At 46.7% G+C, this 19,378-nt stretch overlaps 1 protein-coding gene across 3 annotated transcripts in view; it reads left to right on the forward strand.

The window, feature by feature from the left end:
* The first annotated feature begins 2,459 nt into the window (after positions 1–2,459).
* RELN (reelin) overlaps positions 2,460–19,378 on the forward strand; it is a 283,741-nt gene continuing 266,822 nt past the window's right edge. The window contains exon 1 of one of the 3 annotated variants that reach the window (XM_064702887.1): positions 2,460–2,717. In XM_064702887.1, coding sequence (XP_064558957.1) covers positions 2,489–2,717 — 229 coding nt within the window. In that variant the 5' untranslated portion in view covers positions 2,460–2,488. The remainder of the gene's footprint in view (positions 2,718–19,378) is intronic. The other 2 variants (XM_064702886.1, XM_064702888.1) reach the window with 2 other exon arrangements.

The following is a 19,378-nucleotide window of genomic DNA, read 5'->3' on the forward strand; positions in this document are numbered from 1 at the left end:
ATCTGAGCCCCAAAATCTGTTGGCAGGTTAGCAGTCCCGTGGTCCCAAGGTTATTTAGGGAATTAGCTCTTGAAAAAACAAATGAAAAGGCTTTGCTGGAAACGGGTGCAGTAGCATCCTGGCAGAGGAGGATGGCATCCCCTCCTGCCACACCAGTGGGACCACATCACCCCCTTTCCCTTCCACTTCTTTATTTTACAAGAGCTGGCCACAGCCTCCTCCACAATGCCAATTTGCATGGCTGTGGGCAGAGCAGGCACAGGCCAGGGTGTGTTTGCTCAGCTGAAGCCCCTCTGGCATGGCCTGGCCTTGCTGGCAAGCCCTTGCTGGAGGGAAGCAGGAGTGCACAAGGGAGAACACATCCTGCTGGCAGTGGATTCACCAGTGAGCCCACACAGCTTTTGCCTGCATGAGATTTTGGCATGAGGAAATGATATTATTAGTCTGTCACTTTTACAAGCGTTGAAATATATGGAGGAGGCACAGATGTTAAAAAATATCCAGCAAAGCAAACAAATACCCAAAGTTGAAAAACAAATAAACCATCCAAAAAGGAAGCCTTAAAGCCAAACTGACTCCTCACCAGCTGCTGTCAGGCCCAGCTTCCACAGCAGAGCCCAGGGACACCCCAAGCCAGTGGTGAGACAGGAGTTCCATCCCCTGCATGGTGCACTGCTGGTGACTTTTGTCCTAACAGTAAAGGCAGCGCATTTCTCCATCCAAGCTGAGGAGGGACATCCTCAGGGCCATCACCTCACTCCATCCCTAGTGAGGCACACCCCAGTGTGACAGGAACCACGGCAAAGTTCTGCTGCTGGTGGTGAACTGAGGCTCAGTGCAGAGCCAGCAGAGGAGGCAGGCTGGGCAGATGGCAAGGGTGTCCCCTGCACCACGGGCTGGCTGTCAGCTGGCTGGGAGGGAAGCAGCCTGCATGGACGTGGGGCAGCTGCTGGGGCCATCCCTGTGGATTGTGTCTCCATGGAGGGAACCTTTGCCTCTGGCACTGAGACCAGTCCAGGAGGGAGCCCCTGCCCCGTGCCAGTTTTGCACTTCACCAATGCTGGCAGGTAGGCTCTCCTTTCCAATTCCATCATGCCACTGACACTCACCCTGGCTGGCTCTGGCCTTTGGGCAGGATCCAGCAGCAGCATGGTGGATGCTTTAAACCCTTGTGGATTTGCTCCCATCTCCTGATGCCCTCTGTCAGTCCTGCTTTGTTAAAAATTTATGGTTTTATGAATCATTCGACTTGCTGGTGTTTTATGTTCAGTTTCTCATTTCCCTTCTGGTCTCCACTGGGTTTGCCCTTCTTGCTGGGATAAAGGGCCTGGGCACACACTCTCAGGGACCTGCACTCCCCAGGACTCACACACTGGCCCCCTCCAGGGCTGCCCAACCCTCCTCTGGGGATGCATGTGCATCACTTTGAAATGGAAGTGGAGAAGGTTTCAGTAAAAATCTCACTTTTCCCCACAGTGGGTGCAGGTACAGCAGAGGCTGTGGCTGGGACGTGGCCAGGGGCAGCAGGGCAGGAATTGGAGCTGAGGCAAAGGGACAGGGACTGGGGCAGAGGAATAAGGGTAAAAAGATAGGGGATGGGGCAGGTGTAGAGGGGCAGAGACAGAGGAACAAGGACATGGACAGGGGTAAATGACAGGGGACAGAGCAGAGGGACAAAAGGATGGATAAAGGGACAGAAGCAGAGACATTTGTGTTGAGGCTGAGAGACAGGGACAAGAAAACGAGGAGGGAGCAGGATCAGAGGCTCAGGTGTCAGGGTTGGGAGTAAGGGCTGGGACAGGGGCAAGGGCAGGCACAGAGACCGAGGCAAGGGCAGGATCAGAGCCAGGAGCAGAAGCCGGGTCGTGGACGGAAGGGCAGGGGAAGGGCAGGGGCAGGGACAGGGCAGGGGCAGGGGCAGGGGCAGGGCAGGGCAGGGGCAAGGGCAGAGGCAAGGGCAGGGGCAGGGGCAGGCACAGAGACCGAGGAAAGGGCAGGGGCAGAGCCAGGAGAAGAAGCCGGGTCGTGGACGGAAGGGCAGGGACAGGGCAGGGGCAGGGACCCGCGGTAGACAAAGGGCGGGCAGCAGAGCTGGGCTCGCAGCCCCGTGCCCGCGGCGGCAGCACCGCGCACCGGCGCGCAGAGCGAGGAGCAGGAGGAGCGGGCGGCGGCGGAGGAGGAGGAGGAGGAGGAGGGGAGGGACCTTCCCCTCCCTCCCACCCCGGCACCGGGGGAAATAAATTATTCCCAGCCCTCGCGCTCCCAGCTCCGTGCCCCGCACCCGGCAGCGGCAGGCGGGCACGGCGCAGCCTTGTCGGGGCGCGGAGGGGCCGCCCCTGCCCTGGCCGAGCTCCGCTCCGCGCAGCGCCGCGCCGGGGGGCAGCGCCCGCCCCGTCCGCCCCGTCCCGCCCCGTCCCGCGCGGTGCGGAGCGGAGCGGCGCCGGCCCCGCCGTGCCCTGGATGCCCCAGCGGCGCCGGCGGCAGCAGCATGGAGCGGCGGCGGGGCGTCCCCGGGGGCTGGCCCTGCCTGCTGGCCGCCCTGGGTGCCCTGCTGGCGGCGGGCCGGGCGGCTGCGCCCCGCGCCCGCTTCTCGCCCTTCTTCTTCCTCTGCACCCACCACGGCGAGCTCGAGGGCGACGGCGAGCAGGGCGAGGTGCTGATCGCCCTGCACATCGCGGGCAACCCCTCCGCCTACGTGCCTGGCCAGGAGTACCACGGTAGGTGGTGGCGCCCGCCGCGCTCGGCGCTGCTCGTCCCGGGCGGTCCCGGGGCGTCCCGCGGGGAGGAGGGCGGTGGGGGAGAGCGGGAGCCCTGGGCGGGTTCGTGTGCCGTGCCCAGGGCAGCCCCGGTGCGGGGCGCCCCTCCCGTTCCGTGCGGGGCCGCGCTCACCTGCCCTGGGCTCCGGCACCGCCGCCCGCGCCCCGTCCCGGCCCCGGCGCGGCTCCCGCCAGGCGCAGCCGGAGCAGAGGAAATCCCGAGTCCCCGCTCCTCGCCCGGGCCTGGGCCGCATCCAGAGCCTCACAAGTTGCTGGCGGTCTGTCCCTTTCCCACTTGAGGCATTCGGAGCGCCGAGCGCATCCCGCTCTCCCGGGGCGCCGCGCGGTGCCGCAGCTGGCGCTGCCACCGGGTCCCCGCCATGTGTCACCGCGGTGTGCACAGTCCGCCCGCCTGTTGCTCCCTTGCAGGGGCCGGGGGCCACAGCCGGGGGTCAGGCACTCACAGGTAGCTGGGAGATGGAAGGTCGTGCCCAGAATTAATAAAAAAACCTGCTTTTCGTAAGCGGCCAGGCGGAGGAGAGTGAACAAGAAAGAATAGGCGAAGTTGAGCACAAAGTAGTGTCTCTGTTTGGGGGCTGTACGGGCAGAGGGGCACAGCCCCGGGCTGAGTGGGGCCTCGCAGGCAGGTACACTGCTGTGGGAAGCTGCTCTCGGCTGCAGAGTGCCCCTGGAAACCAGCACCGTGCGGTGCAACAGCCGCATCTCCACACCTCTGTGTGGAAAACTTCCATGTGGGAAACATCTTTTAATTCATAACGGTGGGAGACTGCTTAAGGCTACATTTGCTAATCCTTCTTCTTTCTTTGTGTCTGTTTGGAGTTTGCAATGATACAGAATAGTAACAACTAATTCTGCAGCAGGCAATTGGAATTCAGAGAAAATGACAATGAAGGTTTATTTCAAACACATTGCTCAAAAGCAGATACTGTGTGACAGTCCCTGGCGAAAGATGGAATTAAACTTCTGACTTTATTATGTTCCAGCTCAAAATTTAAGTTTCAGGTAAAATATTGAATAGTTGAGTTATGTGAAAATTCTAATTGAAATTGTTACTGTAAAGACATAAACCCCAAACACATCAAATACTCATTCTCACACAGTATAAGGCATCCTGCCGTTTTTGTCTATGTGTAAGCTTTAACAGTACAGTTTTGCCAGATTCATAAGAAACTTTTGATTTTGAAATACTACTGACCTTTCTGAAAACCCACATACGTAAGTTTTATGACTTCACCAGATAATTTTTTTCCTTAGAACCTTAGATCTTACTGCCCATAATACACACTCAGGTTAGGTCAATTGCATTAAACCTGCTGAACCACAGAGGGATGTGCAGAGGGAAAAAAGAATCCGGGATTTCCATTTTGCACTATTTTAAGTGCTGGATTTTTGAAATTGTATTTCAGCCACATCAATGACCGAATCACCCCTTTCCTCGCTGCTGCATTTCCCCCCCAAGCCTTCAGCCCGTGTTTGAGCCTTTGCTGGTTCAGGGATAGGGGACTGTGGCAGGCAGGGCTGTCCGGCTGTCCTGCATAGTGAGGAGCAGGACAGAGCTTGTTTCTCCGGGATGCTCTTCTGCATCTCGCCCTTTGAAAAGGGATTTCGAATTTTGAAGCACCAGCTTGCGGAGCAGCGCCCCAGCTGCGCGCCAGACCTTTCAGGTGTCCTGTTTTGCGTCTGACCGAGCAAAATGCGGCATCTTTAAATCCACCTCTGCTCCTCCCGGGATTTCTCCCGGTCCGCTCTCAGGTTTTTGCGGAGCTGCTGCCGCTGCCCCGTCGGGCCCGCCCGGGGAGCATCTCCTGCTCCCGGCATCGCCCCCGGAGCTCTGCTGGAGCCCCGGAGCTGCTGCTGGAGCCCCGGGGCCGCTGCTGGAGCCCCGGAGCTCTGCTGGAGCCCCGGGGCCGCTGCTGGAGCCGCTGCTGGAGCCCCGGAGCTCTGCTGGAGCCGCTGCTGGAGCCCCGGAGCTCTGCTGGTGCCCCGGAGCGCTGCTGGAGGCGCTGCTGGAGCCCCGGCAGAGCCGCGCCCCCGGTGCGCTCCCGTTCTCAGCCGCGCTGCCGGCGCTGCCCCGGTACCCGCGGGGTGATGCCCCGAGCTCTGCGAGCTTCGCGGGGTGCAGCCCAAACATTCCGGGTGTCTTTAAACCCACCGTGCTCAGCAAGTGTAAAGAAATCGGCCGCGTTCAAAGCATGAACACAGAGGGAAATCCACAAGCCGAACTTGTAAACTAACTTGTGTACACACTGCAAGGTGCAAGCCAGGCTCCTAATTTGTGTCAAACTTGCAACGGTGATTTCTTTCAAATCCGTGCATTGAAAAAAAACCTACCCATGCCATACCCAAACTTGCAACGGTGATTTCTTTCAAATCCCTGCATTGATAAAAACCTACCCATGCCAAACCATGCCAAGAAGCACTGTCTATTTGCTGTGCACAGTGCAGCAGACGTATTCTTGAGCTAAGCACACTTAATTGCTTAGATATTTTGAAATATGTGAGTATTTTAAAACATTACAATTATCTACGTTAAATATAGCACAGGAAAAATCAATCCCAGAGTATACAATCTGAAGAAATAATTTGAAGCAACTTGGAATCTTAAATAATACAGTTTAATGATGCTGAAAAATGCCAATCTGTACTGGTTGAGAATTTATCATTTAAAAATAAAACTTTAAAGGTAGTCTTGCTGGGACACAGAACAAGGTTTTTTGATATGCTGCACAGAAGCATGGGACAAAGGGAGATTTACATATGTACAGTGAAAACTCACCTGCTCAGAGAGTATTAAAATGCTCTGAATCTTTGCAAGTTCCAGCGAGGCCCTGCTTCAGTGCCCCTTCATTCTGCAGGAACAGGTGCCAGCAGCATCCAAGAGCACCGAGTTCAAAGAGGAGGGAATTGGATGAAACCATATGCCAAGGGCTGGATGAGAAAAAATTCTGATTAAAAAAATCAGCCGCCAACTTTCTGCTAATTTGTTTGGACATTTCCTTGGGCACTCAGAGGGGGAGTCAGAGCACTGTGCAGCCAGGGGAGCTGTGGCAGGGGCCCTTGGCCCTGTGCCCAAATGTCCCTCTGCTGCCCAGCACCACGGGAGAGGAGCAGCATGTGCTGCACAAGTCACTTGCCTGGGCAGCACAAGAGCTTCTGCAAGAGGCTTCTCTAGCACCCCAAATCTGGCATTTTATTTCCCTGTGCCTCTGAATTTCATAAGTAAAACAAAGGCAATAATATTCCCTAGTTTGCATAGTTAAATTGGATACATTAGGATTTAGCACTTCTCCCCAAATATTTAAAATTACTCCAGATTTGGCCCTATTCCTGCAAACAGTAAGTATTTAATCACTGACTGAATAGGACCAGACCCACACTGCATATAAATACACTCTTTTATATAAGAGGACTGACTTGATACATCAGCAAACAATTTTATTACTTTTGGCAGACTTATATTCCTTGAATTAGCTTATTTCAAATGTAATTAAGTCCTTGAGCTGGCAAGGCACTTATGGGCTTGCTCAAATGCAAACTGACAAAGTGTGCACTGGTTTAATGTAGGCACCTGCTCAGCCTCCTCTCAGCCAAGGGGTGGCTGCGTGTTCAGGGAGCAGCATCAGGGCTCGCCTGGCTTGCTTGCAGCTTTCCTGGTAGATAGGGATGATCCTCTTTTGGTTTTTTCCTCTGTAATATGCAGAATAGAAAATAATTTCTTTAAAAAAAAAATCAAGCCAATACCAGTACAATTTGAAAATTTTTATACAACTCTATTTGGATTTATTTGCAATCTGCAGTTGGTTTTTTTAATCTGTATCAATGTACCTTCAGTGCTGAGAGCATGTACCATGATTTACAGGCAGATAAGTACATTGGAACTGCATAAAGAAATAAGGATAAATTTGACTGAACATTGAGTCTTTACTGACCTTAATCACAGAAAGCTCAAAATGAACAGTCAGATTTGTAGTGTTTAGAAAATACAAACGGATTATCTTTATACTGTATTTGTTCTTATCCCTTAAGATTTTTTTTTGCTGTCACTGCAAACAGTTCCTTTTTCCCAAGGTTTCAAATTTAGATCTTTTAAGAAAAACTTTGAACTGTTTTCCCATGATTGATGCTAAAACTCATCATTCTGCCCTTAAAATAGTTTTCTTTAATGGGACTTGAGTTTCTATTTCACTCTCCATTGTTCCTTTTTTTTCAAGAACAGATTAACCTTCAGTCCCCAAATGTTATCAGTTTCCATCTATGACTGCTGCTATTCTTAGATATACTGTATATTGTCTAGAATGGTTGCTGTGATAGGTTGTAAAAAAATAGTTTTCAACTATTTTAAGTGGTATTTGTACACTCTTTCAGCACTCATAAAAAGTTGTTTAAAGTCTGTCCAATTCCACCTTTGTAACTAACCTCTGTATTTTAGAAATACAGATTGTGACTTAGTACCTAATTTCATTAGGATCACTTACATTTCTGATGGACATTTTCGTTGTAAATTCTTGTTGTTCAGATCATTGTTGAATAAAAACATGTTTGAGTTTGACATGAAGGAAGGGAAGGAAAAGAAAGACTGGAATTTTTGTAGTGATGGTGCTTGAGGTCTAATCAGGGTGGTAAGTGAGTGACAGAAACCCAGGCATGGATACTTTCTGTACCAGTTCTGCTGAAGTGTAGGAAGCTTTTAGTGAATCAGTAGAAGTGAATAATGCACAGGAAGTGATGTTAATGCCGTGGTAAGAGAAGAGCAAATTTGTGTCTCTGTTTTCCAGCATCAGCCCAAGAACCGGAACTTTTCCAACATCAGCCCAAGAACCAAGAACTCAGCTTCTTGAGTCTTTTGCAGGCTATTCCCTCAAAACCTTTCATCTCACCCACTTACACCCTCCTCTGATCTCTGGAAGAATGGAGACTTCCATCAGTGTCTGTTTAAAATTAAAGTGTGGAAAAGTTTTTGCTCATGAGAGTCCAGTTATCTCCAGGGATTATTTTAGAACTCTTCTCTTAAGGACCCTTACATTAAAAACCCGAGTCTGGCAATAGGTAGCAATGGAGAGGGAGTTATTAGCAATGGGGAAGACCCTTGATCTTCCAGTCTTTCCTTTCCTCTGAAGTCCCTAGCAATATCTTTCTTACAGCTGCACAAGGGTTTCATAGCACATAAAAATTTCACCTTGGGTCAGCATTTGCTAAAAATGCCTTCACCCAGCAGAGCCTCCAGAGTACACCCTGACTCTGCTCTGCTGTATTTAGGATTTTCTTGCATAAAGTGAGCTTTGCAAAGTGAAGGCTGATTATGAGTACTGTGGACTGTTTGAATTTCTCAGATCTGAGCCTTACTTAGGATGCTGTTGAGGCAATATGAGTTTCTAGGTCTTGATGTTGACCAGTGCATTGTCTATATTTCTGAAGCTCTTGTCTGGCCCCAAGGTTCATGTGGTGTGTGTTTGCAAATTTTAGAGTTGTGATTTTAGGACCTCGTGACCAGAAACTGATGAACAGTGCCAACGTTAAAAGAGAAAGGTAGACAAGTTTGCAGTTGACAGCCTCTTACAGACTGTGTTTTGCTAGGGAAGATGTTAAATTTCAACGGTTTTGGCTGTCATCACTAATTTGTGGGCATCATAAGCACCAGCAGATGGCCCAGCCAAAGATGAAGTCAGGCAGGGATTGATGAAAGGAGGTAGAAGGTCCACAAAGGCCTAAATGAGCCTTTCTTGCAAATTTGCAGAGGAGATGTAATCTCCAGTTAAATCCTTTCTCCCCTCATCAGGGGGCTGCTCCCCCCTGCAAAGGAGCCTTGATTGCCCCAAATAACAGAAATCAAAGCCAGCATGGCGTGCTGGCCTGACCCACATTTGTGAGGTGACATCTGACTGTGGGACAGACAGGGCATTGTTGGTATTGTGGGTCCGTGTGGGGCAGACTGGGCTGGGCTGGAGACAAGAAAAAATGATCTCTGCCTCAGCAAATTCACTGTCCTGAGCATGGGGCTGCTGGGGGCCTGGCATCTGTGAGTGAACCTTTCTTATGGCATTCACCCAGCACTGGAGTCAAGGAATAAAGGAAACCTGTAAATGGCTAAAGAGTGCAAAAATACTGTTTCAGTGAGAGTGTTGCATATATTTGCTGATTTTTGTGTCCAGAGATATTTTCTAATATGTATAATTTATCTGTAGAATTCATTGCCAAAATCTGTCCATGTAAACTGCTTTTAAGTAGAAATTTCTAGCAGGTATTTTTCTTATAAATAATTAATATTTGTAATTACGTATAAATAGGTATATATATATATATATGTGTGTGTGTGTGTGTTGTGCATAATAATATAATTATATATATGTATATAATATTGTGTATATATAACATATACACAATATTATAGTGTATATATATAACAAGAGATATACCTTCAAGACCAAAGGTGACCAGTTGCATCAACACAGCTATTATCAGATTGAAAATCATACTTCAACCAGTCAATGTGCAAATACTGTAGTATTGCACCATCATAAAAAGCTATAGAATTTCAAAAGAAGTGGTCTCCAAAATCCAGATCAAGGCAATAATAGGGAAAATGAGACATGATGTCAGCAAACCAAAATGATTTATAAGTTCGTACTTGGGCATGGTGGTGTGTAGGACATTTCTCCATTTCCCACACTGATTATTCCACCAAACATTTGTTAGTTCTTTAGGTAGAACAGGGCGAGACTGTCAGGCTGTGTCATGTCTCATTTTCCCTATTATTGCCTTGATCTAGATTTTGGAGACCACTTCTTTTGAAATTCTATAGCTTTTCATGATGGTGCAATACTACAGTATTTGCATATTGACTGGTTGAAGTATGATTTTCAATCTGATAATAGCTGTGGTGATGCAGCTGGGATGGATTCAGATGCAACCTTTATTTGCATTGTGTGTCTCATGCCCTACAGCTGTGGTTTAGATTTGCCATGAGTGTTTGCTGCGTGGAGAGGGAAGGAAATGGCACTGTCTTACCTCTGAGAATAAGCAACCTTTCATAGCAGCCCTTGTTATGAGAATTTCAATGGTCTCTGATGAAAGGTTCAGTCTTTCTAACATGCTTCCTTTCTTTGTCTTAACATTTCCTGCCTTTTCATTGGGCATGAAAGGTGCACAGAGTGCAACGTGTCTGGAATGTTTGTGTAATTCCCACCTTTTTTTCCCCCACCAGCTGGGACTCACCTCTGGGATAAACATAGGACAAGCCCTGAAAGTGCAATCTTTGACATCTGTCAGAGCTCACTAGCAGGCTCCATGGGGAAAGACCTTCCTAGGCTGTCGAGATGATGCCTTCTTGTTAGGCTGGTAGTCTTCCTCCATTCCTTCCCTTAGGTCAGTCCTGGAAACTGGAACCCATGGCATGTGTCACTCAATTCCTGCTGGGCTCTGCCAGTGGACAGTGGCATCAGGGAGACAGAGATCTGTCAGGTCCATGCCCATGGGACCTTCTCCAGGTCCCTTCAGTGCTCAGATGTGTCCCACAGCTTCACATTTTACTCTTCTCCTAAAAGGAGAAGGGTCAAGGAAGTGGGTTTTTTTGAAGACTTTGTTTTGTTTTAATGTGTCTCTCACTAAAACTTTGCCTTAAATAAGACCATGCTGGAGGTGTGTATACCCTCATGGAGAGGAGTACTGGGGTTTGTGGGGGCTTTAGGGTTTGTACCTGTTTATTCTAGCCCAGGATCAGGGATTTCTCTGTCCTTCTGCAGCTGGAGAGGTCCTGGCTGGGGCTGGAGATGGCACCCAGTGCCAGGCACAGAACCACAGGATCCTGGCCACTGTCTCCTGCAGCCATCTGGAGTGGCTGCTGCCTCTGTGGCACCAGTGTTTCCTGGGCAGCTGGGCGCAGCTCAGCTCCAGGCTGAGGCACTGTGGCCTTGGTCTGTGTCTCACCAAGCTCACCTGCGTCACTCTGGGCTCCCTGCCCTGTGGTTGTTGGCTCCTCATCCTCACCCTGCTGCTGTCAGCACAGCTTTCTGTTTGGGCATGCTGTGTGCTGATGTGATTTCTGCTGGTTAAGATCTCCCCAAGGCTCCTCTCTGTCCACCTGAGGGGGATCCTTGGTCTTCCCAGGGATCAGGACACCACTGACTGCTACCTTGTAGTGCTTGCTCATGACCTATTGTGAACAATGTCTTTTATGTGAGCATCTCAGTCAAGAAAGCAGGATGTGTCCTGGGGGACTGGGCATGAGTGATTTGTGAAAGTTGCTGGAGAGCAGGAAGGGATTTCAGGCAGTTTCCCAAAGGCTTTTATACCAAATTGAAGATTGTTACAGCCTTTATAACATCCCTCTTGCCATATTTTTCCATCCTGGGAACTAAACAGAAGTGGCTGTTCCCTGCTCCTCTCTAGCACTTTGATATTAATTCTGGTTGTGAGAGTTTCACAAGCATCTCCTTGGGAAAGGAAATCAGTGGCACTTTTCTAGACTGTGTCTCTTGAAGTTCAACCTGCAGGAGCCCTGAGTGACAGCAGACAAGGAATCCATCTCCCTTCAGGTGCAAGCTTTACCTTGCACTATCCTGTCTTACATCCCGCCCCTCCTCACTTTCTTTCAAACTTCTACATTGACCTTCCGAAAATTTTGTGTGCTGTGCAAGTGCTTCAGCGCATGCCCAAGGTCTGTCCTGTTCCCTGTGTTCTGGGGTGACAAACATCAGACCCTCTGAGGGGATGCCTTGCTCCTCTGCCAGGAGGGAGGTGGTGTGCCTGCCTGCGACAGCCTGTCCCCAGCTCCTTGCTGAAGGTGCCAGCAGGGGAGCATCAGATGGATGGTGGTGCTGCCTTCACCCCCATCACCTCCTCCCCTCCTCCTTGCTGCCTACTCAGAGGGAGCAGCTCCAAGGCACAGTGCTGAGTATTTGACTGAGATGCCCAGAGTAAAATTTTATTTAGTTTTGCTAGATAGGAAGCTTTATTAGTAAGATCAGCCTTCTGGGTGTTGGGGTTTTCTGGTGTTGGACACATTTGTGAGGCCAGGTGTGAAACTATTGCTGTGTCTCTCCTGGAGCAGAAGCCTTGGGGTGTGCAGCCATGCAGGGTGGTTGCTGGTTTCTCTCCTTGCTTTTGCAAGGTACAGCAGAGGGGGACCTGGAGTGCCCTTGGTCTTCTGCAGCAGGGTGAGCATTTTAATCATCAGAGATGGGGCTGCAGGTCTCTGTGTGTTTCCCAGAATGGCTTCTACTCACACCTATGGGTTTGTGACTGCCCACATATGGGTTTGTGACTGCCTGTGAGCACAGGAGACAGGACTGTGCTCACTGGCCTGAGGAACTGAGCTATAACCCACACTGAGGTGAAATGCTAAGAGCTCTTGCACCATGCTTAGCAAAATTCTGATTGCCTCAGATTAGACACTTATTTATTCCTCCCCATGTCTGCTTGAAGGGTAGATTGTAAATAAACAGATATGACCCAAGAGAGCTGAGGCTGGAAAAGGGTCTGCCTGCCAGCCCTGGCTCCAGCTGTATCTGTGTCTCCTACTGTCCCCTTCGCCATTCCTTGCTGCCATGGATGGCTGGATGCTGGCACCTATCCCACGTCCCCTTCCAGAGCCTGGCTGCCATGTGGCTGTACACTGAGTGGTCCAGCTGGTGAAAAGCACACAGAATAAGGGACCTCACTGTTTCCCTCTTTCCATCTCTCCTGTGTAATTTTTGAGAGTGCAGTTAGATAATCAAAAGTTGGCAAAGAAAAAAACTCTATACAGGGAAATCCATCAAGCAAGCTCCCTTTCATACACAGGCAGCATGAAGCAAATGATGCTTTCCCCTCCTCCTGCTGCATCCCATCTGCAGGCAGCTCCTGCCTCATCTTGGATTGGAAGAAATTTTCATATTGGTTATCTACAAGTGGCATATTTAAGTTGCTCCTTGGGAATGTATGGGGGAATAGTGAAAGTTTACTCTGTCTGTGTGCATGTGATGGTGAAGAGAAGGGAAGTAAATGGGAAAAGAGAAAGCACAAAACACTCTCTGCCCAGAAGGCTTGAAATCTGGGAATATGTTTTTCTCTATGGCTGAGAGGTAGTTTGTGGTCATATCATTCCACAATTCTGGTAGAAGATTCATAAATGAGATAGCCAGGATGCAGAAAACCAGCTTTCCTGGGCAGGAGGCCTGTGTTCTGGCAGGGAAGTACTCCATGGAAGAGCTGCGTGTTCCCGTGTGGATCCTGCATGGGGGAGCTCTTCCTGTGCTAGAAATGTAAGTGATGGGAGGGTGATGAGCCTTTTTAACATCTGAAAACAGCAGTGTGACCCTCTGTGGCCTCTCTTCACGTCAGGCCCTGGGATGTGAGAAGTCATTCATCACATCATGGGGCTTGGCAAGGTCTCTGCCTTTGCCTTCCACTGTTCCCACTGCTCTCAGGACAATACAATGCATAGGAAAGAACGAGAAATATAGATAATATTTATCTTTCTGGCTAAACAAGTTGTGGTTTCCAGCACACAATAACCTTCCAGTGTTCCTGTCTCACAGGGGAAATGCATTGCTAGAAAAAAACAACACTCTTTCCAGAATTAGACACATTCATCTGGACATTGGATGAAATTATTATTATAGCAAGAACTGCAGAGAGAAACAAAACAGCCCAACTGGCAAAGGCAAAGATCGTGGTTTAACAAACTGTAGTCCAGCCTTGCTGTGCAGCACTTTGTGGGTATGCCAGGTGTCAAAATCAAAGAATCAGTATTTAAAAGTGCTTAAATAAAAAATTAGTTCCTAGATGTTTGGAAAAAAGAATCCCTGGCTGAAGTTCAGTGTTAAAAATTTTTTTACAGCAATTCTTCTGACTCTGGCCCAAAACAAGTGTAGTCTTCAGAACCTCATTCAGATGACTACAAAGATCAAAAACTTCTGGCAAATATTTTCATGCTTTCTAAGTATTATAGTTCATCTGCTGATGGCTGATACCCTGTCACATAGTTTTTCAAATTGATACTCCTCTTGCATGAGGAATTCCAAGCACAAACAGGCTGGGTGGAGAATGGATTGGGAGCAGCCCTGAGGAGAAGGACTGGATGGATGAGAAGCTGGATGTGAGCTGGCCATGAGTGCTCACAGCCCAGAAGGCCAGCCATGCCCTGGGCTGCATCCAAAGCAGCGTGGGCAGCAGGGAGAGGGAGGCGGTTCTGCCCCTCTGCTCACCCTCACAAGATCCAGAACCCGGAGTTCTCTATCCACATCTGGGGTTCACAACACAGGAAGGACTTGGACCTGTTGCTGTGAGTCCAGAGAAGGTCCATGGAGATGATGAGGGGATTGAAGCACCTCTCCTGGGAACCCAGGCTGAGAAAAAGGGGGCTGTTCAGCCCAGGAAAGATAAGGCTCTGAGGAGACCTTAGAGCAGCTTTCTGGTGACCAAAGATGCCCAACAAGAGAGCTGGAGAGGGATTTTTACAAGGGCATGTAGTGACAGGAGAAGGTGGAATGGCTTCAAACTGAGAGTGCAGGTTTAGATTAGAAATAATTAGAAGGTTTAGATTAAGTAATTCTTTGCTGTGAGGGTGGTGAAACACCAGAACAGGTTGTCCATGGAAGTTGTGGATGTCCCATCCCTAGAAGCATTCAAGGCTGGGTTGGATGGGGCTTTGAGCAGTCTGGTCTAGTGGAAGATGCCCAGGCAGGGGGATTGAAACCAGATGATATGTAAGGTCCCTTCCAAGCAAAACTATTCTATGATTCTCTGAATTTATTTAGTTGGAACTTCCGTGTTCATAGTGAATTAATTTGTCATCTGATTTTTGTCAAAGACAAAAATTGATAATGTACTGGAAAAGGATTTGGTAAAAGTTTTAATGGAAAATGGGGAGAAGTGAAATATTTGAAATACATTACTGTTATTTTCAAATCATAGTTCTTATTTTTGTTTTGGGAAAGTATCTTAATTGTGAAACTGACTGAAAAAAAAGAAGTTACATGCATAATCAGAAAATGGAATGAGACTTTTCTGCTTGAACAAAAGTCTTTATCTAATTTTTTTTGGGTTCATTGAAGATTTTCATATTGACCTAACTGATATTTTAATTTATTTTTTTGTGTCAGATCCCGCAGTATTTCTTTTATGGTGGCCCAAGCTGATCTCTTTTCCCTTCTTTTTCTTTTCATTTTGATCACTGAACCAAAAATCAAACAGTCCTACTTCTGACAAGTTGACCATTTAATTTCCGGCCACTGCACTGATCTGATTCAGACCACTCCTTGTGTTTGTTCCCAAAACAAATTGCAGAATCATAATTCACTCTTTAAGGTAGAGAGGGCAGCTGGTAACAATACTAACATTTCCAAGGTAACAAAATAATGTTTTCGATAATGCTGCTTGTGGTTGCTGTGTGGCTACTAATGTGTAAGTTGACCACATTTTCCTTTACATCTAGTAATTTTTCAGTTTTATTTTTCAGCAGAAATATTTTCTTAGTTGCAGTATTTGGTAAAAAAGGCTCAGAGAAGATCTCTCGCTTTCTTCTGCAGCAGTGTAATGTCTTATACTTAAAGGGTACTTCTGCTTCTGATCTGGAAAACCTGTTGCAGGGCATCTACACAATTGTGGTTCATTGAACTAGACAAAGAGACATTCATGTCTTTAAAATGATCTCTTTTCTTCACACAATAATATTTACAGGCTGTCCACCTCAAACAGAAATGAACTGCTGAGAGCAGATGTAGAAAATGCATTTGAGAGACGCAGGTTTATTTCCTTCAGGGAAGTGATCCCTGCGTTCTTTATTGCCCTACTTTTCCTTCAACGTGTAGTTAATGCAGTTGTGAAGCACAAAGGAGTTTGAGCAGAGCTGTGATGCTTGCAGGGTTTGCCTCAACCAGCAGACATGAGAGGTGTGGGTTTGGCTGGAGCTGGCAGCACCGGTCCCTCCCCAGCCTCAGGCAGCCCGGATCACTCTGTGGACCTTTTCACTCAAAGGGATGTAAGTTTTGTTTCCTCAAGTGGTAGCAGATGTTAGGGAGCCTTTATGCTACTCATCACTGACAGAACACCAATGCTGTGGCATCTGGCTGTTTTCTTTGTACAAATGGTGTTTTTAAACTCTAAACTGTCTTTGAGCAGTGCTAGTGGTGCATTACACGCTGACTACCCTTCTTCTGGGACCTGGCCCAAAACCCCAATGAGCCACTCCCCCCCAAGTGCCTTTTGTCCAATTAGTGAGATTACAGTAGAGAGCAAATCCTCCTTCTAATTGCAATATTTTCCACTTGAGAAAGCACATTGTAAAATTAATAACATTACAATATTTCTTTCGATTGCATTTCACTGACTGCTAAGAAACACTAGTGAGTGACTTGCACTGTAACTAGTGACCTTGCATTCCAGATTTACAAAGCCTGCACTTTTTTGCAGTTACTAAGTATTTTCTTCATACAGACAGTAAGAAACAAGAAACCTTTTTGTTCTAATTAATGTATTTTATCTAGAGCATGTAGATTTTTCATGAGGTGCAGAACTCATACAACTGCTAGTAAGCATAGTACCTCAAATTTTCAGAATGGTAAAATTGTTGACAAACCAAAATTGCTTGTTCTGTCTTGGAGTGTGCCAGCTTTTAGCACTTCAGGGAGGTGAGGAATGTCATCACCATGGAAGAGGATCAGTGCCAGCAAAGCCCACAGCTCCTTGATGCATCATGTAATATGAGTGATGCACTACAAAATCTTTGGACAAGGGGACAAGGTGCTCTCTTCTTGAAAATTTTCCTAATTTACTCCTTGTGGAGAACATCTGGATGGCAGTTTCCATCCCTCTTGTGGCAGTGCTGCACTGAGGCAAGGCTGACTCCGGCATCCAGGTGCAGGCAGGCGTGGCAGAAGAGATGACCACATGTGAGGGAGCAGTCAGATTTTCAGTTTACCCAATTCCGCCCCCCCTCCTCTCCTTTTTCACAGTTCTGGGCTCATTGCTCAGAGATTTAGCATCCACAGCTTCCATGTAGTGACTTCTCCCCACATTGCTGGGCAGATGTGTCAGTGGGAAAAGCATTCCCTGGTCAAATGATCTGGAAGAGGTTCCAGCTGCATGCCAGTTCAGTTCTCATCCCTTCTGCTGAATTTAACATGTGTTTGTTATGGTTAGCATGCAGAGTGGTTGTAATTTGTTTGAATTAGAGGGGAATCATCCTCTTTGTGCTTTTTTTACATGAAGAACACTATGCTCTGGTATAAAGAGAGATTGATGCCTTTGTAATTAGCTAGGCCAGAATTTGACAGACCTTTTAATTTTGGGTTTTACTTATGAGTATCTTATATAGGTATTTACCTTTAAGACAAATTGAGAATCAGTGATAATAATACATTGCATTTTCTTCATTATTTTTGATTAATCTGGAAATTTTTAGGTATAGTTAAAGGATAATAATACATTTCTTTTGATTATCCACGTAAGAGCATGTTCCATTATATTCTTTGTTAATGCCTGTCTCTTTAACTCTTTCTTGAGCTTTTCTGTTTCAGGCAATCAGGCTGCTGCTAGGATGAATAGTTACATCTTGGGTGGCTAAACATTTAATGTGCTCTTCAGAATCAGAGGAGGTGCCACAAGGAAATATATGTGAGAGACCTGAATAAGTATTTCGGGGAGCTGGGTCTATAGCAGCTATTTATTATGTTTAATGTATGCATCATGGCAGCCTAATGCAATGCCTGTCATGTGCCAAAAGATAGCTCTGCTGTCTGGGGTTTTATAATCCCCCTGTAATATCTCCCAGAAAGACCACATTTCAGTGGCTTAGATCTGGCTCAGGTTTTGTGTTGGTGGGGGCACTTTTTATGTGCTACAAAGCTGGTAGCATATTGGGCAGGAATTAGGAATTACTAGGAAATCTTCCAGTTCTACTGAAAGAACAGAAGAAGAAGAAAAAGAAAAACAACCAAACCCAACCCACCCAAAAAAAAAAACAACAACAAAAAACCACCAAACAAAAAGAAAAACCAAAAACCCCCCAGCGTGTCCTGGGATATGTTTAAATATGAACTTCCTTAAATTTGTACCTAGGGGCTCAGGCCCATTTTCACTTTCCAAGAACACAAAACTTTAGAAAGATGCAAAGATAGTTGAAGTTTTTGTGACCTATTCACTGTAGGAATACCTTTTGTTGAATTTGTAACCTGTGTTACTAAAAAAGCTACAAACTGGAACATTTTCCTATGAAAAATAGAAGCAGAAAAAAACGTTTCTCGAACTTAAAGTAGGATTTTTACATATTAACTATAAATATATTGCAACTGAATGCTTTTAAATTAAATAAAGCCTCTTGCTGTCTCTGCAGAAATGAATTGGGCAAAGGAATTTATCCAGGGTATTTCAGTCAGATGAATGGGGAGATATGTCCATCACCACTAACGTGATGGTTATTCCTTCTAAATATAAACTGATAATATTCTATATTAAAGGCTTGATTATACCGTTAAGAAGATTAGTACATTTAAACAGAAAATAAGGGCTTATGTGCCCTAAATGTGAAACTAAAAGGAGAGGGTTTTATATATGGCACTATCACAATATTCAGTACTTTTGAACAAGGTGTTTTCCCCTTGGAAATACCTGTAAGGAATAATCACTGCCTCTGGGAATAGGTGGGATGCCTTAAGTCTAATCTCTTTCAAAGTGGTAATTTGAATATATGCAGGTATTAATCTTGGCCTGTTTGTGGGTATTTATTGGAGTAAGCATAATGAAAGCATGTGATCCACAAGGTTAGTTTTCTGTCTCATCTCTTTTCTGTAAGTGTTTGGGATATCTTTTAATTGCAGAAACTGTGGCATAGCTATAAAAAATGTGTGTCAGAAGGGAAAAAGGATTGATGATGCCTCTGTGATATTTCTCTGAATCAGATCTATGAATTTAAAATATTTAACACATATTAAAGATTTCAGTGTCTTTTAATATTGTACTTGACTTAGATGGCACTGTCTCTAAGGACATTGTATCTGAATCTTCTGACGGTATTGAATTTATGACATTGAATTTAAGACTTTTGTGCTCATGTCATGAAACTTGTTAGGTAGTGTTTAACATGTCTTCTTTTTAATTTTTATGTTTTTTAAATTCTTGTTCTTTATAATGTAGTAGTTCTTCTCAGTGAAAGATTTATAGTGGTGATGGGGGAAGACTTGTAGTTATCTCCTGATAGATAGCACTCCTTGATTTCTTTTTATACTTCTCTCAAATTAGATATTCTGCACCTTAATCACAACATCATCTTAGTTACTTTATCTTTTAAGGCTAAAAGCCCTGAAATTATAAATTAGCTTAGAAATATCATCAGATCCTCTGCCTGGGGGCTTATTGTTTCTGACCCAAGCATTGCTCCATGGTCAAGTCCTGTCCAGAGAAAAAAGCTGCTTGATGGAATCTGGTGGGGGCTGCCGTTTGAATGGGCTGCTGTGTCTGGAGGCAGATCTGGAGCTGCTGTTCCCCACATCCCTGTTTCTCTGGGGCTGGACACAGCCTATGGCTGTAGAGGGCTGCCAGGGAACGTGCAGGCACCCAAGGTGCTGTGTGGGTCAAGGTGAAATGCTTGCATTTCAGAGGCCAAATCATGGAGTTAAGGACTGCCA

This window comes from Zonotrichia leucophrys, chromosome 1A (assembly GCF_028769735.1).
Source record: "Zonotrichia leucophrys gambelii isolate GWCS_2022_RI chromosome 1A, RI_Zleu_2.0, whole genome shotgun sequence".
NCBI lineage: Eukaryota > Metazoa > Chordata > Aves > Passeriformes > Passerellidae > Zonotrichia > Zonotrichia leucophrys.